Raw genomic sequence first — 23651 nt, 5'->3', positions numbered from 1 at the left:
CCTTGCAAATTTACGCCCCTGCCGGAGGTGAAAAAAGTCCAAGGTTGCTTGAAGTCCTCACAGCCGTTCGATGGGGGAAAAAAAGGTTCTTCAATAGTAGAACAGTCCATAGTCTAATTCCAGCAGTAAGTGATGCTTTTCTTCTCCAGCACAGTAGATCAACAACTCGCAACGACTTTCAATAGAATCAATCTGGCTTAGGAATTTTTGAGCGTTAAAAGATTGTCACAGTCCAACCTCCCTTCCTTCAGTTTAAATGATCAGAGATCTCTGATTTAGCTTGACTTCTTTAGAAATTTGAGAGATAATAACAAATAAACAGACTAAATTCTCTTCCTTCAGTTGAATTGGGCTTAGTGCTCTTCTCTCAATGCTAACACACAGCTGTCTGTCTGTGTCCCCCATTAGAACAGGCTGTTTGCACAATAAGCCAGTTCAAAATTAAATTGTAACAAATGTATCTCTCAATACTCAGTACGAGTGGCTGTATCCAAGGCGAGAATGCATTCTTTGACTCAGTCTATGGAGCTTGCTGCCTTAAAGCAGTATGGCTCTTTTTCCAGCCTTAAAGGCACACCGCATTCTTCCCAGAAAAAAAAACTACAGGATCATAACAGTAGTGACCCGAGCAACGGCTAAACAAGTTCCATTGTCGGAGGTAAAATTGGCACCACAGGTCAGATAGTCGCTCTGTGAAACTTTCTTTGGGGATTTGGATAATCAGAAGGAAATGTTCAATAAATCTTCTCTGATCAAGGCTCAGCAAGCCGATCCAGAGTTAACTAAAGTGGCGCAATCAGCTCTAATGGAAGCTGAGGCAAAGGGAGTTCCGGAAGGCTACTATATTAAAAATGAGATCCTGATGAGGAAGTAGAGACCTCCTCACAGACCTGCGGACTAAGAATAGCTGGTTATTCACCAGGTAGTGGTACCACCCAAGTATCGCTGTGGAATATTAAGGATAGCCCATGAAATTCCTATAGCAGGACATGTGGGGGATCCGGAAGATCCAATTATATATAGGTCAACATTTTTACTGACCAGATCTTTCCAAGGAAATGGTGCAGCTTTGTAAAACATGCCATATGTGCCTGATTGTGGGAAAACCACAACCTGCCATAAAACCAACACCTCTAATTCCCAGACCAGTCTTTGGAGAACAATTTAGTAGGGTGTTGGTAGATTGTGTAAGATCTTTACCTGCAAGAAGAAAAGAAGCCACAGTCTGGCAAAACAGTAAGAAAATCTGCTCTCTGCCAGTTTCCTCTTAATCAAAAAGGGTGATATCAGAAATTAAGCTGACTCAGCATGTCTCCGAAAGTGCAAGAAGAGGAAAGTCCAACGACTCCTACCCCTACACGGCACTTCCAGTCGGTTAACTCCAGTTTTTGGACTTTCGGTTAATTAAAAAAAAAATGGACTCTACTTTCAACTGAAACCCCTGTTAGTTTGCAGTTAAGCTATTTTCCATTTAGTAAATGTCCTTACCCTTTTGATGCCTTTACCTTTCCTCGTAAGTTTGTGAACATGCATTGCGAAGTTAACTCCCTCCCGAGTTTAAGAGTGTGTGTTAATAAACCTTACTTCCTTGTTTTAACTTTAACAATAGTGTTGTTGCAGTCCTTTACAAGTCAGGGCTCAAGGGAGTAAAATTCAATCACATTCTGCTTACAGGTTGTTGAAAAGACAGAGAACTTAGTTCTAAAAAAAATCAACTATCTGTTCGTAACACGAGGGATTCACCTAATGAGTCTACCGGTTTTAGTCTTTTTGAATTAGTTTATGGACATGAAATAAGAGGTCCTCTAAAACTAATCAAAGAAAGGTATTTAGAACAGAGGGATGAACGTTCTATGTTAGATTATGTATCCATGGTCCGGGAGCAGCTCACGAGAGCCTGTAAAGTGGCTCAGGAACACCTTAAAACTTCCCAAACAACCATGAAGTAATGGGCAAAGAAGCAATCCAAGACCCAAACATTTCGACCAGGGGATGAGGTGTTAGTATTACTGCCTTTACAGGGTGAACTGCTGAAAGCACGGTTCAGTGGTCCATATAAAGTGGTCAAGAGAACTGGTAAAGTAAATTATTTAATTGACACCCCAGATCGCCGGAAAAAGAATCGGCCGTGTCATATCAACATGTTGAAACAATATCATCACCAAGAGGAGGATAAGCAAGCACAGGTACAGTAGGTAATAGGAACAATGAAGGATGAAAGGAATAGTGAGGATGAGGCAGAAGGAAGCCTAGACAATTCTCAAATTGAACCTCCTACTATCCGGTTAGCTAATACTCAATTGTTAGGGAGACTGGACACTATGCTTTGATATTTAGACGCAGAACAACGAGAAGACTTAACAAGGTAAGTTATGATAGAGGTATATAAAATGATGAGAGGCATAGATAGGGTAGATAGCCAGAGTCTCTTTCCCATGGTAGGGGTGACTAAAACTAGAGGGCATAGATTTAAGGTGAGAGGGAGGAGGTTTAAAGGGGATCAAAGGGGTAAATTTTTCACACAAAGAATAGTGAGTATCTGGAATGAGCTGCCAGAGGAGGTGGTGGAGGCAGGAACAGTAGCACCATTTAAGAGGCATCTGGACAGGTAATTGAATGAGCAAGGCATAGACCAACATACCATTTGCCTTTTTTACCATCTGTTGCATCTGCATGCTTACCTTCAGCGACTGGGTGTGCAAGGACACCCAGGTCTCGTTGCATATTCCCCTCTCTCAGTTTATAGCCATTCAGATAATAATCTGCCTTCCTGTTTTTGCTACCAAAGTGGACAACCTCACATTTATCCACATTATACTGCATCTGCCATGCATTAGCCCACTCACTCAACTTTTCCAAATCCCCTGAAACCTCTCTGCATCTTCCTCACAACTCACCCTCCCATTCAGTTTTGTGTCATCTGCAAATTTAGAGATATTACATTTAGTTCCCTCATCTAAATTATTAATATATATTGTGAACAGCTGGGGTCCTAGCACTGATCCCTGCGGTACCCCACTAGTCACTGCCTGCCATTCGGAAAAAGACCCGTTTATTCCTACTCTTTGTTTCCTGTCTGCCAACCAATTTTCTATCCATTGTAATACACTACCCCCAATCCCATGGGCTTTAATTTTACACGCTAATCTCTTATGTGGGACTTTGTCGAAAGCCTTCTGAAAGTCCAAATAAACCACATCCACTGGCTCTCCCTCATCAACTCTACTAGTTACACCTCGTAGTTCTAGTAGATTTGTCAAGCATGATTTCCCTTTCGTAAATCCATGCTGACTCTGTCCGATTCTACCACTGTTCTCCAAGTGCTCTGCTATAAAATCTTTGATAATGGACTCTCGAATTTTCCCAACTACTGACGTCAGGCTGACTGGTCTATAATTCTCTGCTTTCTCTCTACCTCCCTTTTTAAATAGTGGGTTTACATTAGCTACCCTTCAGATGAGATGTTAAACCAAAGACCCTTCTACCTGTACTCCCTGAATTACTGGATGTTAAAGGTTTTGTGGCACCCGCGATGTTAAATGCTAAAAGCGTTGATCGGCCATTCATCTCATTTCTGTCTGCGGGACATTGTTGGTATTAATCTGCATGGGTGTGCAACTGCACAGGCCACTCATATGCTGTACCCATCACAAAAAATTTAAAGGTACTGCACGTTGAAATAAACTAGCCGTGCAAAGCAGAGAAAGGTGAGAGGAATCATTGGTTGTCATGTTTGTCTACATCATAAACAAGTCATTGCACTTCAAAAGTAACTTGTGAAGTACTCTGAGACTTTTTGATGCCTATGTAACTGTAAGGATAGTTTACACTAATATGATTATTCTAACACTATTGCCTTAATGCAGCATTTTCCACTTTAACTAAAGGTGGTGATACTGGATTGACACATAGTTATTAAAATACAAATTAAGAGCTAAAAATTACTGTGGGTGATAATAGCAGATGAACATTTATTGCTCAAAACATTTAAAATACATAGGTTAATGTCTCCATCAAGGTAGCAGGCAGAGGAATCATAGAATAGAATAATAGAATGGTTACAGTGTAGAAAGGAGGCCATTTGGCTCATTGTGTCTGTGCTGGCTCTCTGCAAGAGCAACCCAGCAAGTCCCACTTCCTCGCCCTTTCCCCGTAACCCTGCAAAATGTTCTCTTCAGGTGCTCATCCAATTCCCTTTGGAAAGCTACAATTGAATCAGGAAACGTTAATAACATCAACAGTAATTTATATTTTTAAACCAACTCCTGGTGAGCAAACCTGAATAAACAAAACCAAACAACATATTTCATCAATATGCCATCATAGGTCACAATTGAAACACTTGTACAAATTCTGATTCATTTTTAACTATAGTCCTCTTTCATCAGCAGTTTTCATCACAGTACCCTGGATACAACAGATGAGGATACTTTTCTCTTTTTGTATTTAACAGGCCAAAAATTCCACTCCCAATTAATATTTTTTCTACAATTTTCTATGCTCCTCACCTAAAGTCTCTGAATTTTCAGGGTACAGCTCATTGGGACTGGAGCATTTAAATGATGGCAGAGAGCCAGAAACTGGGCCTATCGCACCACACTTCAGGAAGGATGTGAAGGCATTCGAGAGAGTGCAGAAATGTTTTACAAGAATGATTCCAGGGATGAGAGACTTCAGTTATATGGATAGATTGGAGAAGCTGGGGCTGTTTTCCTTAGAGAAGAGAAGGTTAAGAGGAGATTTAATAGAGGTGTTCAAAATCATAAGGGGTCTGGACATAGTCGATACGGAGAAATTGTTTCCATTGGCAGAAGGATCAAGAACTGGAGGACATTGATTTAAGGTGATTAGCAAAAGAACCAAAGGCAACATGAGGAAAAACTTATTTACGCAGCAAGTGGTTATCTGGAACGCACTGCCTGAGAGTGTGGAGGAGGCAGAGTCAACCATGGCTTTCAAAAGGGAATTGGATAATTATCTAAAGAGAAAGGTTTGCAGGGCTATGGGGAAAGGACGGGCGAGTGGGACTAGCTGGATTGCTCTTTGCAGAGAGCCATCATGGACACAACAGGCCAAATGGCCTCCTACTGTGCTGTAACCCATGCTACGATTCTCTGATTTTCCTGCCTCCTGCCTCTGTTACTGCTGGCTGTGGAGACCTTGGAGAGCAGGGTCGAGGGGCTAAATGGCTTCTTCCTGTTCCTATGTTGTTGTGTACCATCAGGAGAAGAGTGGCAAAAGGTCCAGTCACTAACCTTTCCTCACCACTAGCTCAGTCTGAGTCTTTGTTGACTCTAAAGATGGAATATTGTGGTGTTTGACACCAGATAGTCAAGCACACAACAACAATTTAGCTTAATATCTTCATTGAACAGCCTGCAAAATACAGGAAAAGTTAATAGTTGCTTCAATTTCCGAGAACAAAGCTATAGTGGTTTCAACACGCTATCTTATTAAGTCCCTTTTGTTTTATTCTGTTCTAACAATCAGCAAGTCCATTCTGTTCTGTTCTGTTCTGACAGGCAGTGGCTAAGCAACTGACTTTTATGCCTATCAAACCATAAAACTACCTGGATACAGTTTTCTGTCTCACTTTGCATACAAAGATTATCTGCTTATGCATCCTCTTTCTGCACAATGGAAACAGAAACCTCTGCCCACTTTAACATGGATCCACCTTCTGGCATTTCAGCAAGTGCCCCTTTGTGGGGTGGGGCATCCCACCTGGCATAACTAATAACCCCTGAAGAAGGAAAATGGGTCAGGGTCATGCAGGGTGAAGGCAGCATTTGGAAGTCCCACCTTGATCTTCCTCCGGTAGTGAACATACCTCAGAGGAAAATCTAACCTTGGGAATTGACAGGTTATTCAATTATGGGCACTAAAGTCAAGTCTGATCCTTCTCTCAACTGATAGGCACACCCACACTTTAATCAGCAAAAGTCACTCCATAGGGATCTGATGTTAGAAAACTGATTTCTTTATTTCATTCCAGAAGCCAATTGCAGCACAACTACCAGCACCATAACTATTTAACTCAGGAACTGAAATTTGACATTACTGATTTTGTACAACCATAAACTGGGCAGTAGACTTACAAATTAAACCACTAGGGCAACCATACCATTATTTCTGTTTTAATATCAAATTTACTGTTTATTCAGCAAGATTCGTAAAAATACATTTAAACAAGTAATAAAAATGGGAACTGAAATAAAAACTGAAATGTTTCCCTACCACTCGGATGGATGATGATTTCCACAGGTCTATCAAAGGTGTGTTTCTCAGCCAAAGTAATCATCACACTGGAAGCACAAAATGCTGAGGGGTCTGCATCAGCTCGGATTGAGTGAGTCGGACTTTCTACACCTGTGGAACGGTTAACAATTGGAGGTATAGTCAGGGCAACGATTGATAGCTTTATCACCAACTGATGAACTAAAGAAAGACTTGAATTTCTATAGTGCCTTTCACGACCTCAGAGCATCCCAAAGTGCTTTACAGCTGATCAAGTAGTTTTCAAGTGCATTTACTGTTGTAAAATAGGAAACGTGAAGCCAATCTCCCACAAACAGCAATGAGATACTAAGCAAATAACCTGTTTTAGTGATGTTGGTTGAGACACAAATATTGGCCAGGACACTGAAATTGTGCCATGGAATCTTTTACATCAACCTGAGAGGACAGACGTGCTCTTGGTTCAACATGTCATCTGAAAGACAGCACCTCCGATACCGCAGCATTCCCTCAGTACTGCACAGGATTGCCAGCCTGGATTTTATGCTCATGTCTCTGGAGTAGGACTTGAACCAGATGCTTATTCATTTGAAAGTGAAGGAAATTGTACTAAACAAGTATTTCCTCAGATAAATTACCTTTCAGTATTTACTTTTGTGTCTATAATAAAACAAATTATATTTCCTCCGTAGATGTTTTTTAATGAGTAGTCTTTTCTGATGACTATTTGGTGGCTCTTTGCTGGAAATGTATCTTGAGTGAGAATGTGATTAGGTTTGGTTCTGACGTTCTCCTTGATTCAGAAGCCTGTTCACATTCACTGCCCAGGCCTACACATGAGAATGGAGACTTGGTGGGCTAACAGTGCTTGGTTAACCACAGCCAAACATGACTCAGCATCTCCAGAAGAAGCAGTAAGAAAACTGGAAAACAGCATCAAAAGAAATGGGACTGAGTGGAACGTATAGACAAATGGCTGGGAAAGTAGATGGTAAATAAAAGTTAGTTCTACTTCCCATCTCTTCCTTAGTAAATGAGCCCTTGTAAACTGGGCTTACTCAGGTTAACTAGAGCAAATTTCACTTCTAGTTAAGTCATGACAAAGAACCCACTATACACAAACACAGCAACTGTTAAATGGATTTGACAGTAAAACCATCACACACCTGACTTGAAGTAAAGACTGACTGCATTTCCTATCACTTTATATCCGGTAGGTTCCCCTAACCTGGCAAAGGACTGAAAGTATTTCTTTATGTTTCCTTCCGAGAAAACTAAACTATAAGTAATTTTAATGAAACATTAGCAAGTGAGACTAGTAGCTTTCCCACTACTGTTATTTACACAGTAGAAAAGCATGTGTTTATATGGAACAGGTCCACCATAAAAATGCTTAGATAGAGCAATGCATTCAACCATGATTGTTTACACTAGAAGTCAAATAGTTGGAAGTTGCTTATATTAGAATTCCATATGTGTGGATTTAACATGACTTCCAAATCCACCTCAGCAACTCATGGCCCTTATATTTTCAGGGAGACGGGGAGAGTACAGGAGATCCCAGAAGAACTCAGCAAAGCTGTGGATGCAGAGGTTTCACAGAATCTCACAGTAGAATGTCATGAAAATTTTTTTGATCCATTTCCTGCCCGGCAGTCAGCATATGGACATCCTGCCTAGTGGCAGAAGGCTGCAGCCAGGGACCCTTGGGGATCACCTTCTCCCATCCACCATGAGGGAGTTAATATTGAGGCCAAACTGTTTCTGGATGTTCTGCAACACAGATTATTTTAAATTGATGTTCCGCCTGACCGGTCTTTAAATTTTAATTAATGTCTTCCCTCTCTCCTAAAAGCATGAACTCAGTCATTAAAATTAAGCCCAATTCTCTCCTTACCCTACTGCACACTTCTCCAACAGAGCTACTGGGCAGTCTCTAACTGCAGATACCCCTGAGGAATTTTCCATTCTGTTGATCGGGGGTATTGGACTCAATAGCTGTATCTCTGCTGCTGCGTCTGACTAGACGAACTAATGAAGCACAGGCACAGAATTGAAACTCGGGATGTTGTCAGTCTGTATTGGTCAGCTTTGCACTGGGCACTGAGTATTTTACAACTGAGCCATGAGACGAATCCACCCCTCTTTATATTGATAGGACACCTATGCAGCCAACCTTTGCATAGTTTCTGCAGCTGGTTGCAGCAATATTTTTTATACTTGACAATTGTGAAGATAAAGTCAATTGCTGCATTTAAAAGAACCCATTCACATGCACACGCAGACATACTTAGAACATAGGTGCATCTTTTTTCAAAAATACATACACCCCTTCTTATCCTCCCCAGCACCACACTCCAGTTTTAGACCAGATAAAAGGTGGGAAGGTGCAATTTTACCAATAACCTTCTTTACATTCTACAAAACAATAGGATTTCCTTACTTGAATACATTAAATGTATCATATTCTGACCTGCCAGTAAGCAGGGTGCTCTGATTTCAAGCTGGAAACTAAACTCGTAGGTGGTAGGATTGGTGACCTCGTCATCTAAGAGCTTTGCCAAGCAGAACTGGTTTCCACTCTGGTCTTGAGAGCTGAAGTCCCATCGATGTCTGTCTTTGCTGGGAACAAATGTATTTCAATATGTAGGAAAATATCAACAGCTTGATATTGCATTCATTTTTTTAAAAATAGAATCATGTAAAAATCTCCATGTCTTCATTCTATTTAATATTATATCACAGTCTGAATGATGAGGTTGGACATTAATATGGGGGTTAAACAATACCAGAGAAATATGCCAAGATTGTAAGTATCCCTGTCTTTGTCCTCTAAAACTTCAAATACACTTTCCTTTCCCTGGAAAGATTCATTGCATCATCTCCTACTCTAACTCATTTGCTTTCAGGACCACACGATCATGGAACTCTTATTATCCCTTTGACTTTCCTTCCTCCTACAATCTACAGGCATTTAAAACTCAAGCTTGTGGCCTCCCAAGCACTATAATCTGTTATTTTAATGTTATTCATTCTCAGGAAGTGTGTGCTGCTGACAAGACAAACATTTGTTGCCCATCCTTGATTGCCCTTGAGGAGGTGGTGGTGACCTGCCACCTTGAACTGCTGCAGTCCAATGGTGTAGGTACATCCACAATGCTGTGAGGGAGGGAGTTCCAGGATTTTGATCTAGCGACAGTGAAGCAATGGCAATATAGTTCCAAGTCAGGATGGTGTGTGGCTTGGAGAGGAACTTGCAGGTGGTGGTGTTCCCATGCATCTGCTGCCCTTATCCTTCTAGTTGGTAGAGGTCGAGGGTTTGGAAGGTGATGTCGAAGGAGCCCTGGTGAGTTGCTGCAGTGCATTCTGTAAATGGTACACACTGCTGCCACCGTGCACTGGTGATGGAGGGAGATTATTTAAATTGTTTTCTCTTTTACTCTCCTAACCTTGATATGTTCTACACAAAGGACCTCAGCCAATATCTCAGTTTAAAAAAAAATTGTAAATACTTTGAGTAGCCACAAGGAATAAAGTGAGGTTTTAAAAGATACAACAATTCTGTCCTTATTTATTGCTAATGAGATTTTACAGACTGATATTAAAATGTGCAAACATCAGTTTTGGAAACTTATTTTTATTCGTTCTTGGGAAGTGGGCAACACTGGTCAGACCGGATTTATGAGTAACCCTTAGAGTCACTAGCATGGGGCAGGATTTTTCTTCTGGGTGTGGGAAATGGGTGGGAAGTCAGGGTAGTTTCCGGGTCCCTAACCACCCCCAAGCGGAAACAATCATCATCCCCTTAACTGTCCTGGAGACAGGTTTGGCGACTAACTAGTGGCCGCATGGCATTGATGTGGCTTCAGCAACAGAGGTGGTACTGTTCAACTGTGGGCCTGATTTAAAGAGACCACCACAGCCATTACTGTGGCTGCCATTTCACTGCTTTACTTTCAGTTTGGAAGATGTCGCAGGAGAGACAGAGGCCTGGAACCTGGGACAGAGCAGCCCCTTGATTTGCAGATACGGACCTATAGGTCCTCCTTGAGGCTGTAAGGAAGAGAGGGAGGTCCTCTTCTCGCAGGGAGGCAGGAGGAGGACACCCACCCAAATGAAGCAGGCCTGAATGGAGATAGCTGAAGGAGTTGGTACGCAGAAATTGGGTCCAGTGTTGGAAGAGGTTTAATGATATGATACACTTTGGGAAGATGAGTGTAACCCCCAAACCTCAGGACAGGTCTCTGGGTATTTACCGCCCCACTCCAGCAGACATACCAGCTGAGGATCCTCAGGACACCTGATGCTCATGGGAGGTGTGTATGTCCAGGGCAATTAATGACCCCCTCAGATGGCTCAGAGCCATAGTGCTGCTGAGGACCTGGCAGCACTGAGACATGCAGCTTCTACTGAATAGGAGCAGCTGCCATTGGCCATTGAGCCAGCAATGCCTTATCTCACTCTCTTTTGTCCTTGCAGGAGAAACAGGCTCATAATGTTCGTGACAGGGCCCAGATGGGAGATGGTGTTCCTTACCTACATGTTAACACCACCATGGGGGAAGAAGCTATGAACGTCACCAGAATCACAGATCACGAGGAGGTCGAGCAAGGCAAAATGGGCATCAGTGGTGGAGACGATGATTAGAGAGTGCAATGCATCCATTCCACTCCACCCCATCCAACAGCACACCGAACACTGAGTTGCATTGGGAAGCCTCAGTAATGAAAAGGCTTCTGCTCTCCAAGGCCGGTTCTCATCATCTCTTCTTGTGTCTCCCACAGGTAATGAGACCAATTGGGTCCAGTGTTGGAAGAGGTTTAATGATATGGTACACTTTGGGATGATGAGTGTAACCCCTAACCCTCAGGACAGGTCTTTGGGTATTTACCTCCCCCCCCCACCAGACACACCAGCTGAGGATCCTCAGGATACCTGCTGCTCCTGAACATGGAAGGGGTGGGTGTCCAGGGCAATTAATGACCCCCTCAGATGGCTCAGAGCCATAGTGCTCAACATCATTGGGCCAAGCGCAGCAACATCAGAGCTCAGAAGATGCACTATCACACCTGACAAGCACACCATCCACTAGCATAGATACAGTCACATCAGAGGGTCATTGCACATGGTTAGATAGGGTGGCATTGGGTGATGAGCACAATGCTATTGAGCAGGAGGAAGTGCTAGCACAGGCAGCTGTGGGCACTTCCCCTCTGTGATGTTGTCCAGTCTTGAGTGAGGTTTAGCCGAGTTTGGTATAGGATATGAGGCAAAGGCAGCAGCTGAATACAAAGGCTTCTCTTTTATTCTGCCTGTTTTAGTTTCACTTTGCTCACATGTGTGTTCGACAGCAGCCTCTACAGTACACAATGTACAATGCAATTGCAGGTTCACAACACTACACCCCCGGAGCATGGAGGACAGACAGCCCTGCTCAGCTGGGCACAGATGCAGGGCCTCAGGAGTCACAGGAAAGGAGGCTCTACCTACACCAGCAGCAACAGATGTGTTCCCACATGTTGGAGTTCCCTGAGGCAGTGTGGGGTCATGGGCAGAGAATGGAGGAGTCCATCCAGGACATGTCTGCCAGCGTGATTCAGGGCTTTGAGCACATGAGCTCCTCCGTTGAGAGAGTGACCAACCTCTTGGAGAACCATATGCAACAGCATTTGGAGTGCATGCAGGAACTGCCCACTGACATTCACAGGATGCTTTCCATACTATGTAGCCTTGACCGGTCAGTGGCGATGATGACACAGGGATGTCTGGAGAGGATGCCAGTTGCTGTCCAACTGGTGCTCCCTTCCAGCCATCCAGAGAGCTAGCCAAGGGCTGAGGCAGTCACTGAGGAAGATGAGGGCGCCATCCCTCACAGGCCACCATTATCATCAGTGGCCTCCTTGACCCCTCTAACAGACAGAGTTTCTGTGCAGCAGGGCCAAGTGACAGAGACTGCCCCTGCAATGATGCAGGTGCAGCAGCCTCTGGAGGTGTCCCCACGGGCACCTCCATAACAAGGATGACCGCCACGTGCATCGCAGCCACAGGCAGAGACAAGTGAGCAGGCTGCCTCCACCTTCTCTGAGGCCACAAGGGGATCAGCACAAAAAAGTGGACGAGCACAGAGGCCACCACATCAGTGGCCTGTGAGATGCAGTGGTGTGCAGCCGTTTGCGAGATGCCACTAAGGTCCACAACTAATCCTTGGATGAAGCCAGAAGCGAAGTAATTCAAGGCCACAGTGACTTTGATGGCTACAGGCAGGGCATGGTGACCAGTATTGCAAGGTGCAAGATCCTCAGTAATGAGCGCACAGATGTCTGTGACCATCTGCTTGGAGAGTCAGACTCCTGCGGCACTAGTTCGCGGTCATCTCAAGGTAACTCCATCTTTGGCGGTAAATCCAATACTGAGGGTTTGGCCTCTATGTCCTTCCTGCCCTTCGTCCTTCTGCTGTGCCCTACTGATGCCTGGGGCTCTGCCCTTCCTGTGGAGGGCATTGCTCCTTATCGCCACTGACTCAAAAGGTCGCACCCCATTGCTGACTACTGCCTTCCTTGTGCTCAGGTGCATCCCCACACTTCCCCCCCACCCCCACAGTTATGTTTGGAAGACTTGCTCCCTCATTTTTTTATTTGTTCATGGCCTGTGGGCATCACTGGCTAGGACAGCATTTATTGCCCATCCCTAATGGCCCTTGGGAAGGTGGTGGTGAACTGCCTTCTTGAACCACTGTAGTCCATGTGGGTAGGTACACCCACAGTGCTGTTAAGAAGGGAGTTCCAGGATTTTGACACAGCAACAGTGAAGGAACGGCGATATCGTTCCAAGTCAGGATGGTGTATGGATTGGAGGGGATCTTGTAGGTGGTGGTGTTCCCAAGCATCTGCTGCCCTTGTCCTTCTAGGTGGTAAGGTCACATGTTTGGAAGGTGCTGTCTAAGGAGCCTTGGTGAGTTGCTGCAGTGAATCTTGTAGATGGTACACACTACTGTCACTGTGCGTCAGTGGTGGAGGAAGTAAATGTTGAAGGTGGCGGATGGGGTGCCAATTAGGTTGGCTGCTTTGTCCTGGATGGTGTCGAGCTTCTTGAGTGTGTTGGTTCTGCACGCATCCAGGCATGTGGAGAGTATTCCATCACACTCCTAACTTGTGCCTTGTAGATGGTGGACAAGCACCGGGGAGACAGGAGGTGAGTTACTTACTGCAGAATTCCTAGCCTCTCACCTGCTCCTGTAGCCACGGTATTTATGTGGCTGGTCCAGTTCAGTTTCTGGTCAATGGTAACCCCTGGATGTTGATTGCGGGGGAGTCAATGGTGGTAATGCCGTTGAACATCAAGGAGAGATGGTTAGATTCCCTTTTATTTGAGATGGTCATTGCCTGGCACTTGGGGGACGTGAATTTTACTTGCCACTTATCAGCCGAAGCCTGGATGTTGTCCGGGTCTTGCTGCATCCGGACGCGGGCTGCTTCAGAATCTGAGGAGCCGGGAATGGTGCTGAACATTGTGTAATCATCAGCAAACATCCCCACTTCTGACCTTATGATGGAGAGAAGGTCATTGACGAAGCAGCTGAAGCTGGTTGGGCCTAGGACACTACCCTGAGGAACTCCTGCAGTGATGTCCTGTGACTGAAATGATTGACCTCTGAGGCCCCCTCTACATTGTTCACCCTTTCATGGGGCTCACCTAATTCCCTGGGGCGGTCATGACTGGCTTCCTGCTGTATGTCCGCCTCCATTCACCTGGTATGCCCCAGGTAGTGCATACAGTCCATGCACCCCCATCAAAATCAGAGCATGCCCCTTAACGTGCTTACAATGATCTCTTTAACAATGTTAATTGGCACTGATAGTGGATCAGGAGGGATCTCGGGGTGGCCCTCCCTCTGCCCTAGTGAAACTCACTGGCGCCAGTATTTTCAACGCCCACCTGCCTCCATTCCCTGAAAACTCTCCCTGAAAATTCAGCCCATGGTGCAGAACAGGAGTCACATGTAGGCCAAACAGAGTAGAGATAACAGATTCCCTTTCCAGAAGGGCATTATATGGGATTTTATAAGAATCTGGCAGGTTTTACTGTTATGTTTCTGACACCAGCCCCCAAATTTCCAGATTTATTGAAGTTAACTTTACAACTTCCTGTTGTGTATATGAACTCGTACCCTTGACAGGACCCCAGCTGTGGTCTCAGTAAATTCCTATTTCCACCTGCTGGCCAAGCTGTCAATTTGGCCGGGGGTCAAGTTGGAGTCTGTGCATACTTATTTAAATAAGGCCCGTCCGTTAAGGTCAGCAGAGCCTCCACATCCTTAGTTTTGTCTAGTTCTTTGCTGGTGCCCAAATCCCTGTTAATCTCTGGATTGCTAGTCTGACACCATAACTGTTAGGCTGCCATACCCATTGAGCCAACTCACAAAGCACAAATCTAACCCAGGAAAAATGGAAACTATGGAAAACATAGCTCAAGAGGAATGGTAGAGAGTCTCTGCAACAGTGGCTCTGCCCCAACGAGGCCACTGGAAGCCCCAGTGTGTGGCATGTCCAGCTCCTAGCAAGGTTTGTGGCTTTCGGCTACACTCCCACCAGAGTTCCGACAAGTATACAATGGAACTGCAAACCATCTCACAAGCCCATGTGTTTGAATTTGCAGTTGGAGCTGTCTTTAAGTTGATGAATTTCCATAATTAACATGGGGGAAGGCTAATTATAACAATATTAGGCAGGAACTGAAGAATTTAGATTGGGGGGGCTGTTTGAGGGTAAATCAACATCTGACATGTGGGAGTCTTTCAAATGTCAGTTGATTAGAATCCAGGACCAGCATGTTCCTGTGAGCAAGAAGGATAAGTTTGGCAAGTTTTGGGAACCTTGGATAACGCGGGATATTGTGAGCCTAGTCAAAAAGAAAAAGGAAGCATTCATAAGGGCTGGAAGGCTAGGAACAGACGAATCCCTTGAGGAATATAAAGACAGTAGAAAGGAACTTAAGCAAGTAGTCAGGAGGGCTAAAAGGGGTCATGAAAAGTCATTGGCAAACAGGATTAAGGATAATCCCTAGGCTTTTTATACATATATAAAGAGCAAGAGGGTAACTAGGGAAAGGGTTGGCCCGCTCAAGGACAGAGATGGGAATCTATGTGTGGAGCCAGAGGAAATGGGCGAGGTACTAAATGAGTACTTTGCATCAGTATTCACCAAGGAGAAGGACTTGGTGGATGATGAGCCTAGGGAAGGGAGTGTAGATAGTCTCAGTCATCTCATTATCGAAAAGGAGGAGGTATTGGGTGTCTTGCAAAGCATTAAGGTAGATAAGTCCCCAGGGCCTGATGGGATCTACCCCAGAATACTAAGGGAGGCAAGGGAAGAAATTGCTGGGGCCTTGACAGAAATCTTTGCATCCTCATTGGCTACAGGTGAGGTCCCAGAGGACTGGAGAATAGCCAATGTTGTTCCTTTGTTTAAGAAGGGTAGCAACGATAATCCAGGAAATTATAGGCCATTGAGCCTTACGTCAGTGGTAGGGAAACTATTAGAGAGGATTATTCGGGACAGGATTTACTCCCATTTGGAAACAAACAAACTTATTAGCAAGAGGCAGCATGGTTTTGTGAAGGGGAGGTCGTATCTCACTAATATGATAGAGTTTTTTGAGGAAGTGACAAAGATGATTGATGAAGGAAGGGCAGTGGATGTTATCTATATGGACTTCAGTAAAGCCTTTGACAAGGTCCCTCATGGCAGACTGGTACAAAAGGTGAAGTCACACGGGATCAGAGGTGAGCTGGCAAGATGGATACAGAACTGGCTCTGTCATAGAAGACAGAAGGTAGCAGTGGAAGGGTGCTTTTCTGAATGGAGGGATGTGACTAGTGGTGGTCCGCAGGGATCAGTGCTGGGACCTTTGCTGTTTGTAGTATATATAAATGATCTGGAGGAAAATGTAGCTGGTCTGATTAGTAAGTTTGCGGACGACACAAAGGTTGGTGGAGTTGCGGATAGTGATGAGGATTGTCAGAGGATACAGCTGGATATAGATCGGTTGGAGACTTGGGCAGAGAAATGGCAGATGGAGTTTAATCCGGACAAATGTGAGGTAATGCATTTTGGAAGATCTAATGCAGGTGGGAAGTATACAGTAAATGGCAGAACCCTTAGGAGTATTGACAGGCAGAGAGATCTGAGCATACAGGTCCACAGGTCACTGAAAGTGGCAACGCAGGTGGATAAGGTAGTCAAGAAGGCATACGGCATGCTTGCCACCATCGGTCGGGGCATAGAGTATAAACATTGGGAAGTCATGCTGCAGCTGTACAGAACTTTAGTTAGGCCACACTTAGAATATTGCGTGCAATTCTGGTCGCCACACTACCAGAAGGACGTGGAGGCTTTGGAGAGGGTACAGAAGAGGTTTACCAGGATCTTGCCTGGTCTGGAGGGCATTAGCTATGAGGAGAGGTTGGATAAACTCGGATTGTTTTCACTGGAACGACGGAGGTGGAGGGGTGACATGATAGAGGTTTACAGAGTTATGAGCGGCATGGACAGAGTGGATAGTCAGAAGCTTTTTCCAGGGTGCAAGAGTCACTTACTAGGGGACATAGGTTTAAGGTGAGAGGGGCAAAGTTTAGAGGGGATGTGCAAGGCAAGTTCTTTACACAGAGGGTGGTGAGTGCCTGGAACGTGCTGCCGGGGGAGGTGGTGGAAGCAGGTACGATAATGACGTTTAAGAGGCATCTTGACAAATACATGAATAGGATGGGAATAGAGGGATACGGTCCCTGGAAGTGCAGAAGGTATTAGTTTAGGCAGGCATCAAGATCGGCGCAGGCTTGGAGGGCCGAATGGCCTGTTCCTATGCTGTACTGTTCTTTGTTCTTTGTCAGCCATGGTGATAGAGATAAAAGCAAAATACTGCAGATGCTGGAAATCTGAAATAAAAACAAGAAATGCTGGAAATACTCAGCAGGTCCGGCAGCATCAGTGGAGAGAGAAGCAGAGTTTACATTTCAGGTCAGTGACCATTCATCAGAACTGACAAATATTAGAAATGTAAAAGGTTTTAAGCAAGTAAAGCGGCGGTGGGGCAAGAGACAACAAAAGAGGTGTTGATATGACAAGGTCACAGAGAATAACTGACTAGAAGGTCATGGAACAAAGGCAAACGGTATGTTAATGGTGTGGTGAAAGACAAAGCCTTTGTACAGAGAGGGTGTCAATTGACTGCAAAATGAACAGCCCTGGCTCCAAGCACAAACATTAAAAAAGGTGGGCAAGCACAGTAGAAACAAACTAAAATAAAATAAACAAAGAAAAAAGAAAAAAGAAAAAATAACTCAAAATAAAAAGGGGGGCCCGTCATGCTCTGAAATTATTGAACTCAACGTTCAGTCTGGCAGGCTGTAGCGTGCCTAATCGGTAAATGAAGTGTTGTTCCTCGAGCTTGCGTTGATGTTCGCTGGAACACTGCAGCAATCCCAGGACAGAGATGTGAACATGAGAGCAGGGGGGTGTGTTGCATTGGCGAGCAATTGGAAGCTCAGGGTCATGCTTACGGACTGAGCAGAGGTGTTCCACAAAGCGATCACCCAATCTGCGTTTGGTCTCCCCAGTGTAGAGCAGACCACATTGTGAGCAGTGAATACAGTATAGTAAATTGAAAGAAGTACAAGTAAATCGCTGCTTCAACTGGAAGGAATGTTTGGGGCCTTGGATAGTGAGGAGAGAGGAGGTAAATGGGCAGGTATTACACCTCCTAAGATTGCAGGGGAAGGTGCTGTGGGAAGGGGACGAAGTGGTGGGGGTAATGGAGGAGTGGACAAGGGTGTCGCGGAGGAAACGATCCCTTCGGAACGCTGACAGGAGAAGGGAGGGGAAGATGCGTTTGGTAGTGGCATCACGCTGGATATGGCGGAAATGGCGGAGGATGATCCTTTGGATGTGGAGGCTGGTGAGGTGGAAAGTGAGGACAAGGGGAACATGGTGATAGAGATGTTGCTGTTGTGCTATGTGGCTACACTGCACTGCAGGCTTTGGAGTAAACACAAACATGAATGAGGAAGCGTACATTTTATAGTATTCAAATGAATACACAGTGAACAGCAGCCAGAGTCCTTACAGTAATTGATGAGGCATTTGAGGCCTTTCACTCGGGAGACCAATGCAGATATACAAATAGACAAAGTAGTGAAACAGTTTGAAAAACTTTGATTTCTATATGAGAGCCATCTACTTAATTCCAGAGATCTGTCCACTGAAGTGTCGACAGATAGTTCATATAACAGTGTTAAAGGCACAACAGACATATTTAAGAATGCAGCAATAAAGGACTCCCTCATTCCAGAACACAGTGTTCTGGAGAAAAATCAACAGCATAAGAGAGATGCTGTTAAAGGGGTCTTGTTATGGGACTAAAATAAACAGTATGCCTGATTTGTTCATCTAAAGTGCTACAACAACACCAAGCTGTATTTATACAGTACCTCTAAATAATAAAATATCTCAAGGCACTTCGCAGAAGCATTATAAAGCAAAATTTGACACCGAGCCACTTAAGGAGGGTGGCACTGGGTGATGAGCAAAAGCTTGGTCTTAAGAGGTAGGAATAAAGGAGCGTCTTAAAGGAGGAAAGCAAGGTAGAGAGGTGGTGAGATTTAGGGAGGAAATTCCACAGTGTAGGGCCCAGGCAGCTGAAGGCATGGCTGCCAATGGTGGAGCATTTAAAATCGAGGATGCTCAAGAGACCAGAAGGAAATGAGCACAAATACCTTGGAGGGTTCTGGATCTGGAGGAGATTACAGAGATAGGAAGCTGCGAGGATGTGGGGAGATTTGAAAACAAGGGTGAGAATGTTAAAATCAAGGCATTGCTTAACCAGCAGCCAATGTAGCTCAGGATTTGATGTGAGTAAGAACACAGGCAGCAAAGCTTTAGATGACCTCATGGTCATGACCTTATGGAGGGCAGAACATGGGAGACCAGCCAGGGTTACACAGGTCTAATTGATAGAGCACTGGTTCATACAGCTATTAAAAAGGCAACATGCCAGAGGTATGGTGAAGAAAAGCATGGTGTTAAAAAAAGAGCATGAGAGGGTGAAGTTCAAGATTGAGAAAGGCGGCAAAAAATATAAGCTTCGGTCATGAGTTCAATAAAATAGGCCACTGAAAAATAACGGTGGGCAGAAATCGAAAAGCAACACGGTACAGGGTGACATGGATTCCCTGTAATGACTTGTTTGCAGATACAGTTACATAGTAGGAGGTGAATGGGCACTAGAGATGTATATTAATATCAAATCTCCTTCCTAAAAAGATTTATAGAAGTCAAAACACAAAAAGTAAATGGATTCAGCCAAAGGGATATTCTGGAATCAACGTACAGTAAGGTCACAGCTTTGATATCAAGGGCAGTCATAGGAACATAGGAACATAGGAACATAGGAGCAGGAGATGGCCAATCAGCCCATCGAGTCTGCTCCACCATTCAATACGATCACGGCTGATCATCCACTTCAATGTCTTTTTCCCACACTATCCTCATATACCTTTATGTCATTCGTATTTAGAAATCTGTCAATCTCTGCTTTGGACATACTCAATGACTGAGCTTTCACAGCCCTCTGGGGTAGAGAATTCCAAAGATTCACAACCCTCTGAGTAAAGAAATTTCTCCTCATCTCTGTCCTAAGTGGCTTCCCCCTTATTTTGAAATTGTGTCCCCTGCTTCTAGACTCCCCAACCAGAGGAAACATCTTACCTGCATCTACCCTGTCTATCCCTTTAAGTATTTTGTAGGTTTCAATGAGATCACCTCTCGTTCTTCGAAACTCTAGAGAATACAGGCCCAGTTTCCCCAATCTTTCTTCATAGGACTGTGCCGCCCGGGAACAAGTTTGGTGAACCTTCATTGCACTCCCTCAATGGCAATAATATCCTTCCTAAGTTAAGGGGACCAAAACTGCACACAGTACTCCAGGTGCCGTCTAACCAAGGTGCTATACAATTGAAGCAAGACTTCACTACTCCAATGTTCAAATCCTCTTGCGATAAAGGCTAACATACCATTAGCCTTCTTAATTGCTTGCTGCACCTGCATGTTAGCTTTCAGTGACTTATTGACACAGACACCCAGGTCCCTTTGTACATCTACACATTCTAATCTCTTATCATTTAAGAAATACTCTGCACATCTATTCCTCCTACCAAAGTGGATAACCTCACATTTTCCCATATCATAGTCCATCTGCCACATTCTTGCCCACTCACAAAGTCTTTCCAAATCCCCCTGAAGCTGCTTTGCATCTTCCTCACAACACACATTCCCACCTAGTTTTGTGTCATCCGCGAACTTGGAAATACTATATTTGGTCCCCACATCCAAATCATTGATATATATTGTGAACAGCTGGGGCTCAAGCACTGATTCCTGCGGTACCCCACTCTCTACCTCTGGTATTCTTTTGTCCATGTTTGGACCAAGACTGTAATGAGGTCTGGAGCCATGTAATCCTGGCAGAACCCAAAATGAGCATCGGTGAGCGGGTTATTAGTGGGTAAGTGCCACTTGATAACACTGTCAACAACACCTTCTATCACTGTGCTTTTGATTGAGAGTAGACTGATGGAGCAGTAATTGTTCAGATTGCACTGGTGACTTAGTCTCCACAAGAACTGTACAGAGGTCACTCATACAAATGCTATCACAGAAACGCATTTGTGACTGGGCCTCCACCTCTCCAGCCTTACCGGGTTCTTTGGCCAATTTCCATTTCACCCACACCCTTCTCGGCTTCCCGTTAACATCGGGCTACGGAGACATCCCGGCACACAGACCTGAGTCTGAATTGATCAAAATCGAATGGATTTTGCAAAAACTGTAGGTTATCTGAATAAGAATTCAACTCTCACCTTGCCATCCCAGAATTAATCAGACATTTAACTTGAATTAAGCTGATCTAACCAGCTGAACAAAACTGATTCAATCTTTAAAGTAAATTGACAATTTGCCTGCTCAAACAGAATCTGATGTGGCCAATCTGTAATTTACCTTTTGAGCTGATTTTCGAGTGAACTTTGTTCATTGCTCCCAGAAGAAGCCAACTTGGGAACATACATGGATGGAAGCAGCAGCCTAACTGTCCCATTTGGCAGAGTCTGCAGCTCTAAGGAGGTACTGATCAGCACAGTTACTGTTTCAAGTGGAGGGATGATACCAAAGTTCACTGCAAACACCATCCTCTCTAAATCTTCATCCATCACAAAGTGACCTGTGAGAAAAAGCAAGTCCAGATTTTATCATCTTAAAAATGTTTACTTTAAAAGCAAATATTACTCAATACTGACTATGCCTGAGCAAGTATTTCAAAACATTTAACTAAATATATCAATTATATTTTATTCAATGGTTATTTTGCTTCTTGCTCCTTGCTCTATGGCAGCGAGGCCTGGACAACGTATGTCAGCCAAGAGCGATGTCTCAATTCATTCCATCTTCGCTGCCTCCGGAGAATACTTGGCATCAGGTGGCAGGACCGTATTTCCAACACAGAAGTCCTCGAAGCGGCCAACATCCCCAGCTTATACACACTACTGAGTCAGCGGCGCTTGAGATGGCTTGGCCATGTGAGCCGCATGGAAGATGGCAGGATCCCCAAAGACACATTGTACAGCGAGCTCGCCACTGGTATCAGACCCACCGGCCGTCCATGTCTCCGTTATAAAGACGTCTGCAAACGCGTCATGAAGTCCTGTGACATTGATCACAAGTCGTGGGAGTCAGTTGCCAGCGTTCGCCAGAGCTGGCGGGCAGCCATAAAGGCGGGGCTAAAGTGTGGCGAGTCGAAGAGACTTAGCAGTTGGCAGGAAAAAAGACAGAGGCGCAAGGGGAGAGCCAACTGTGTAACAGCCCCGACAAACAAATTTTTCTGCAGCACCTGTGGAAGAGCCTGTCATTCTAGAATTGGCCTTTATAGCCACTCCAGGCGCTGCTCCACACACCACTGACCACCTCCAGGCGCTTACCCATTGTCTCTCGAGATAAGGAGGCCAAAGAAGAATGGTTATTTTTCCAAATTTTCCAAACAAATAGAAAAATAATCATGCAGCTGAGAGGACTGTAGTTTTATTGGGCTAAACATAAGGTCATTATATAACTTTTATTTGGTTAAATTGATATAAAGTCTAGATGAGACATGAGACAAAATGGATGCAAAATAAGATCCTCCCACACAGCCTGAACAAAGGGCTTTAATCCTGACTCATGGAAGAGCTGTTTCCAGAGCAACATGTGACTGTTCCATTTAGTCCCTAGTTATATCGGTGACCAAAATCAGGGCTCTGGTATTAACTCAGGTTGGCAACCATGCAGATGGGGGGCTGAGGCAAGCAAAGAATCTAACTGACTCCATCAGTATGAGGCCCAGAGATATCAGGCCTCACCTGCATAGGCTCCGTGAAGTTCCTGCCTGAAATTGGCAAGATGCAGCCCTAGCCAGGAATGGAAGTCAATGTTGAGTGGGAGAAGACCACCGGTAGGATACGACAGAACAGTTCTGGCACTCAGGTATGTGTCAGGGAGGAATTGTGAGGGCCTTGCAGGTGGAGATTGGGGGCTAGGAAGCCCAGTGCAGGGGTGGCCTAAACTTTCTTTAGCTCGGAGAAAAGTTAAAAATGGAATAAGCCACAACAGCACACATTGCAGATTTCTGGTTAAAATAGCTGTTAGACCCTAATGATGTCATTGGAGCCTGTTCTGCATATTTAAAGGAGCACTCCGCTGGTCACTGGCACCTGTCCTTCCCGCTTGCTCAGAATAGCAGCTTAAAATTGGAACCTGAGGGAAGAGAGCGGGACCTTGGTAGATAAACCCCATAGGCAATTTTAACTGCATACCCACCCAGTTTCCGCCAGTCAGGCAAGATTAAAGTCACCCCTCAGGTCTTTGTTATGAACATCAATTCAATGGGGCCATAAAAATTAATTTCACTTAAAGCTCTTAGAAAGATAAGACTTTAATCCATCTGAAAGATTACATTATGGCTCAAGTTTCTTGGGTGAAAGTTTACAGGGATCGAAATAACTGTTAATTAGGGAATGATTGCGGTATAAATTACTCAGCTGTTGGATTTAAGATGGGTCTTTGGCCACACATAGCAGGAAGGTTCCAGGATCCACCTGTTATCTGCACTGAGTGAACTGGATGGTGTTAAAACTGACTCCGGATGAGGGGAAACCAGCCAACAGCTTTCTAATGACTGGCATCACCAAGTGTGAATACAGAGGCAAGAAATGAGAACAGGACGGGCTCAATAGTGCTGCAGTCCAATAGACAACCCACACTTATTGACTCACCAATAAAATAATTGTCATTCAGATAAGTCTCTTTACATGTGAAATTATATCCTAGCAACAG

At 44.5% G+C, this 23651-nt stretch overlaps 1 protein-coding gene across 1 annotated transcript in view; it reads right to left on the bottom strand.

Moving 5' to 3' along the window:
- vwa5b1 (von Willebrand factor A domain containing 5B1) overlaps positions 1–23651 on the bottom strand; it is a 318959-nt gene that overhangs the window by 271542 nt on the left and 23766 nt on the right. The window contains exons 3-5 of the mRNA XM_068016745.1: positions 21288–21507; positions 8711–8859; positions 6238–6369 (exon numbers count right to left, since the gene is read on the bottom strand). Of these exons, the coding sequence (XP_067872846.1) occupies positions 6238–6369; positions 8711–8859; positions 21288–21507 (501 nt within the window). The remainder of the gene's footprint in view (positions 1–6237; positions 6370–8710; positions 8860–21287; positions 21508–23651) is intronic.

This window comes from Heterodontus francisci, chromosome 37, assembly GCF_036365525.1.
Source record: "Heterodontus francisci isolate sHetFra1 chromosome 37, sHetFra1.hap1, whole genome shotgun sequence".
NCBI classification, from domain to species: domain Eukaryota; kingdom Metazoa; phylum Chordata; class Chondrichthyes; order Heterodontiformes; family Heterodontidae; genus Heterodontus; species Heterodontus francisci.
Note: the sequence above shows the minus strand (reverse complement) of the source record. Positions and strands in the feature narration are given on the sequence as shown.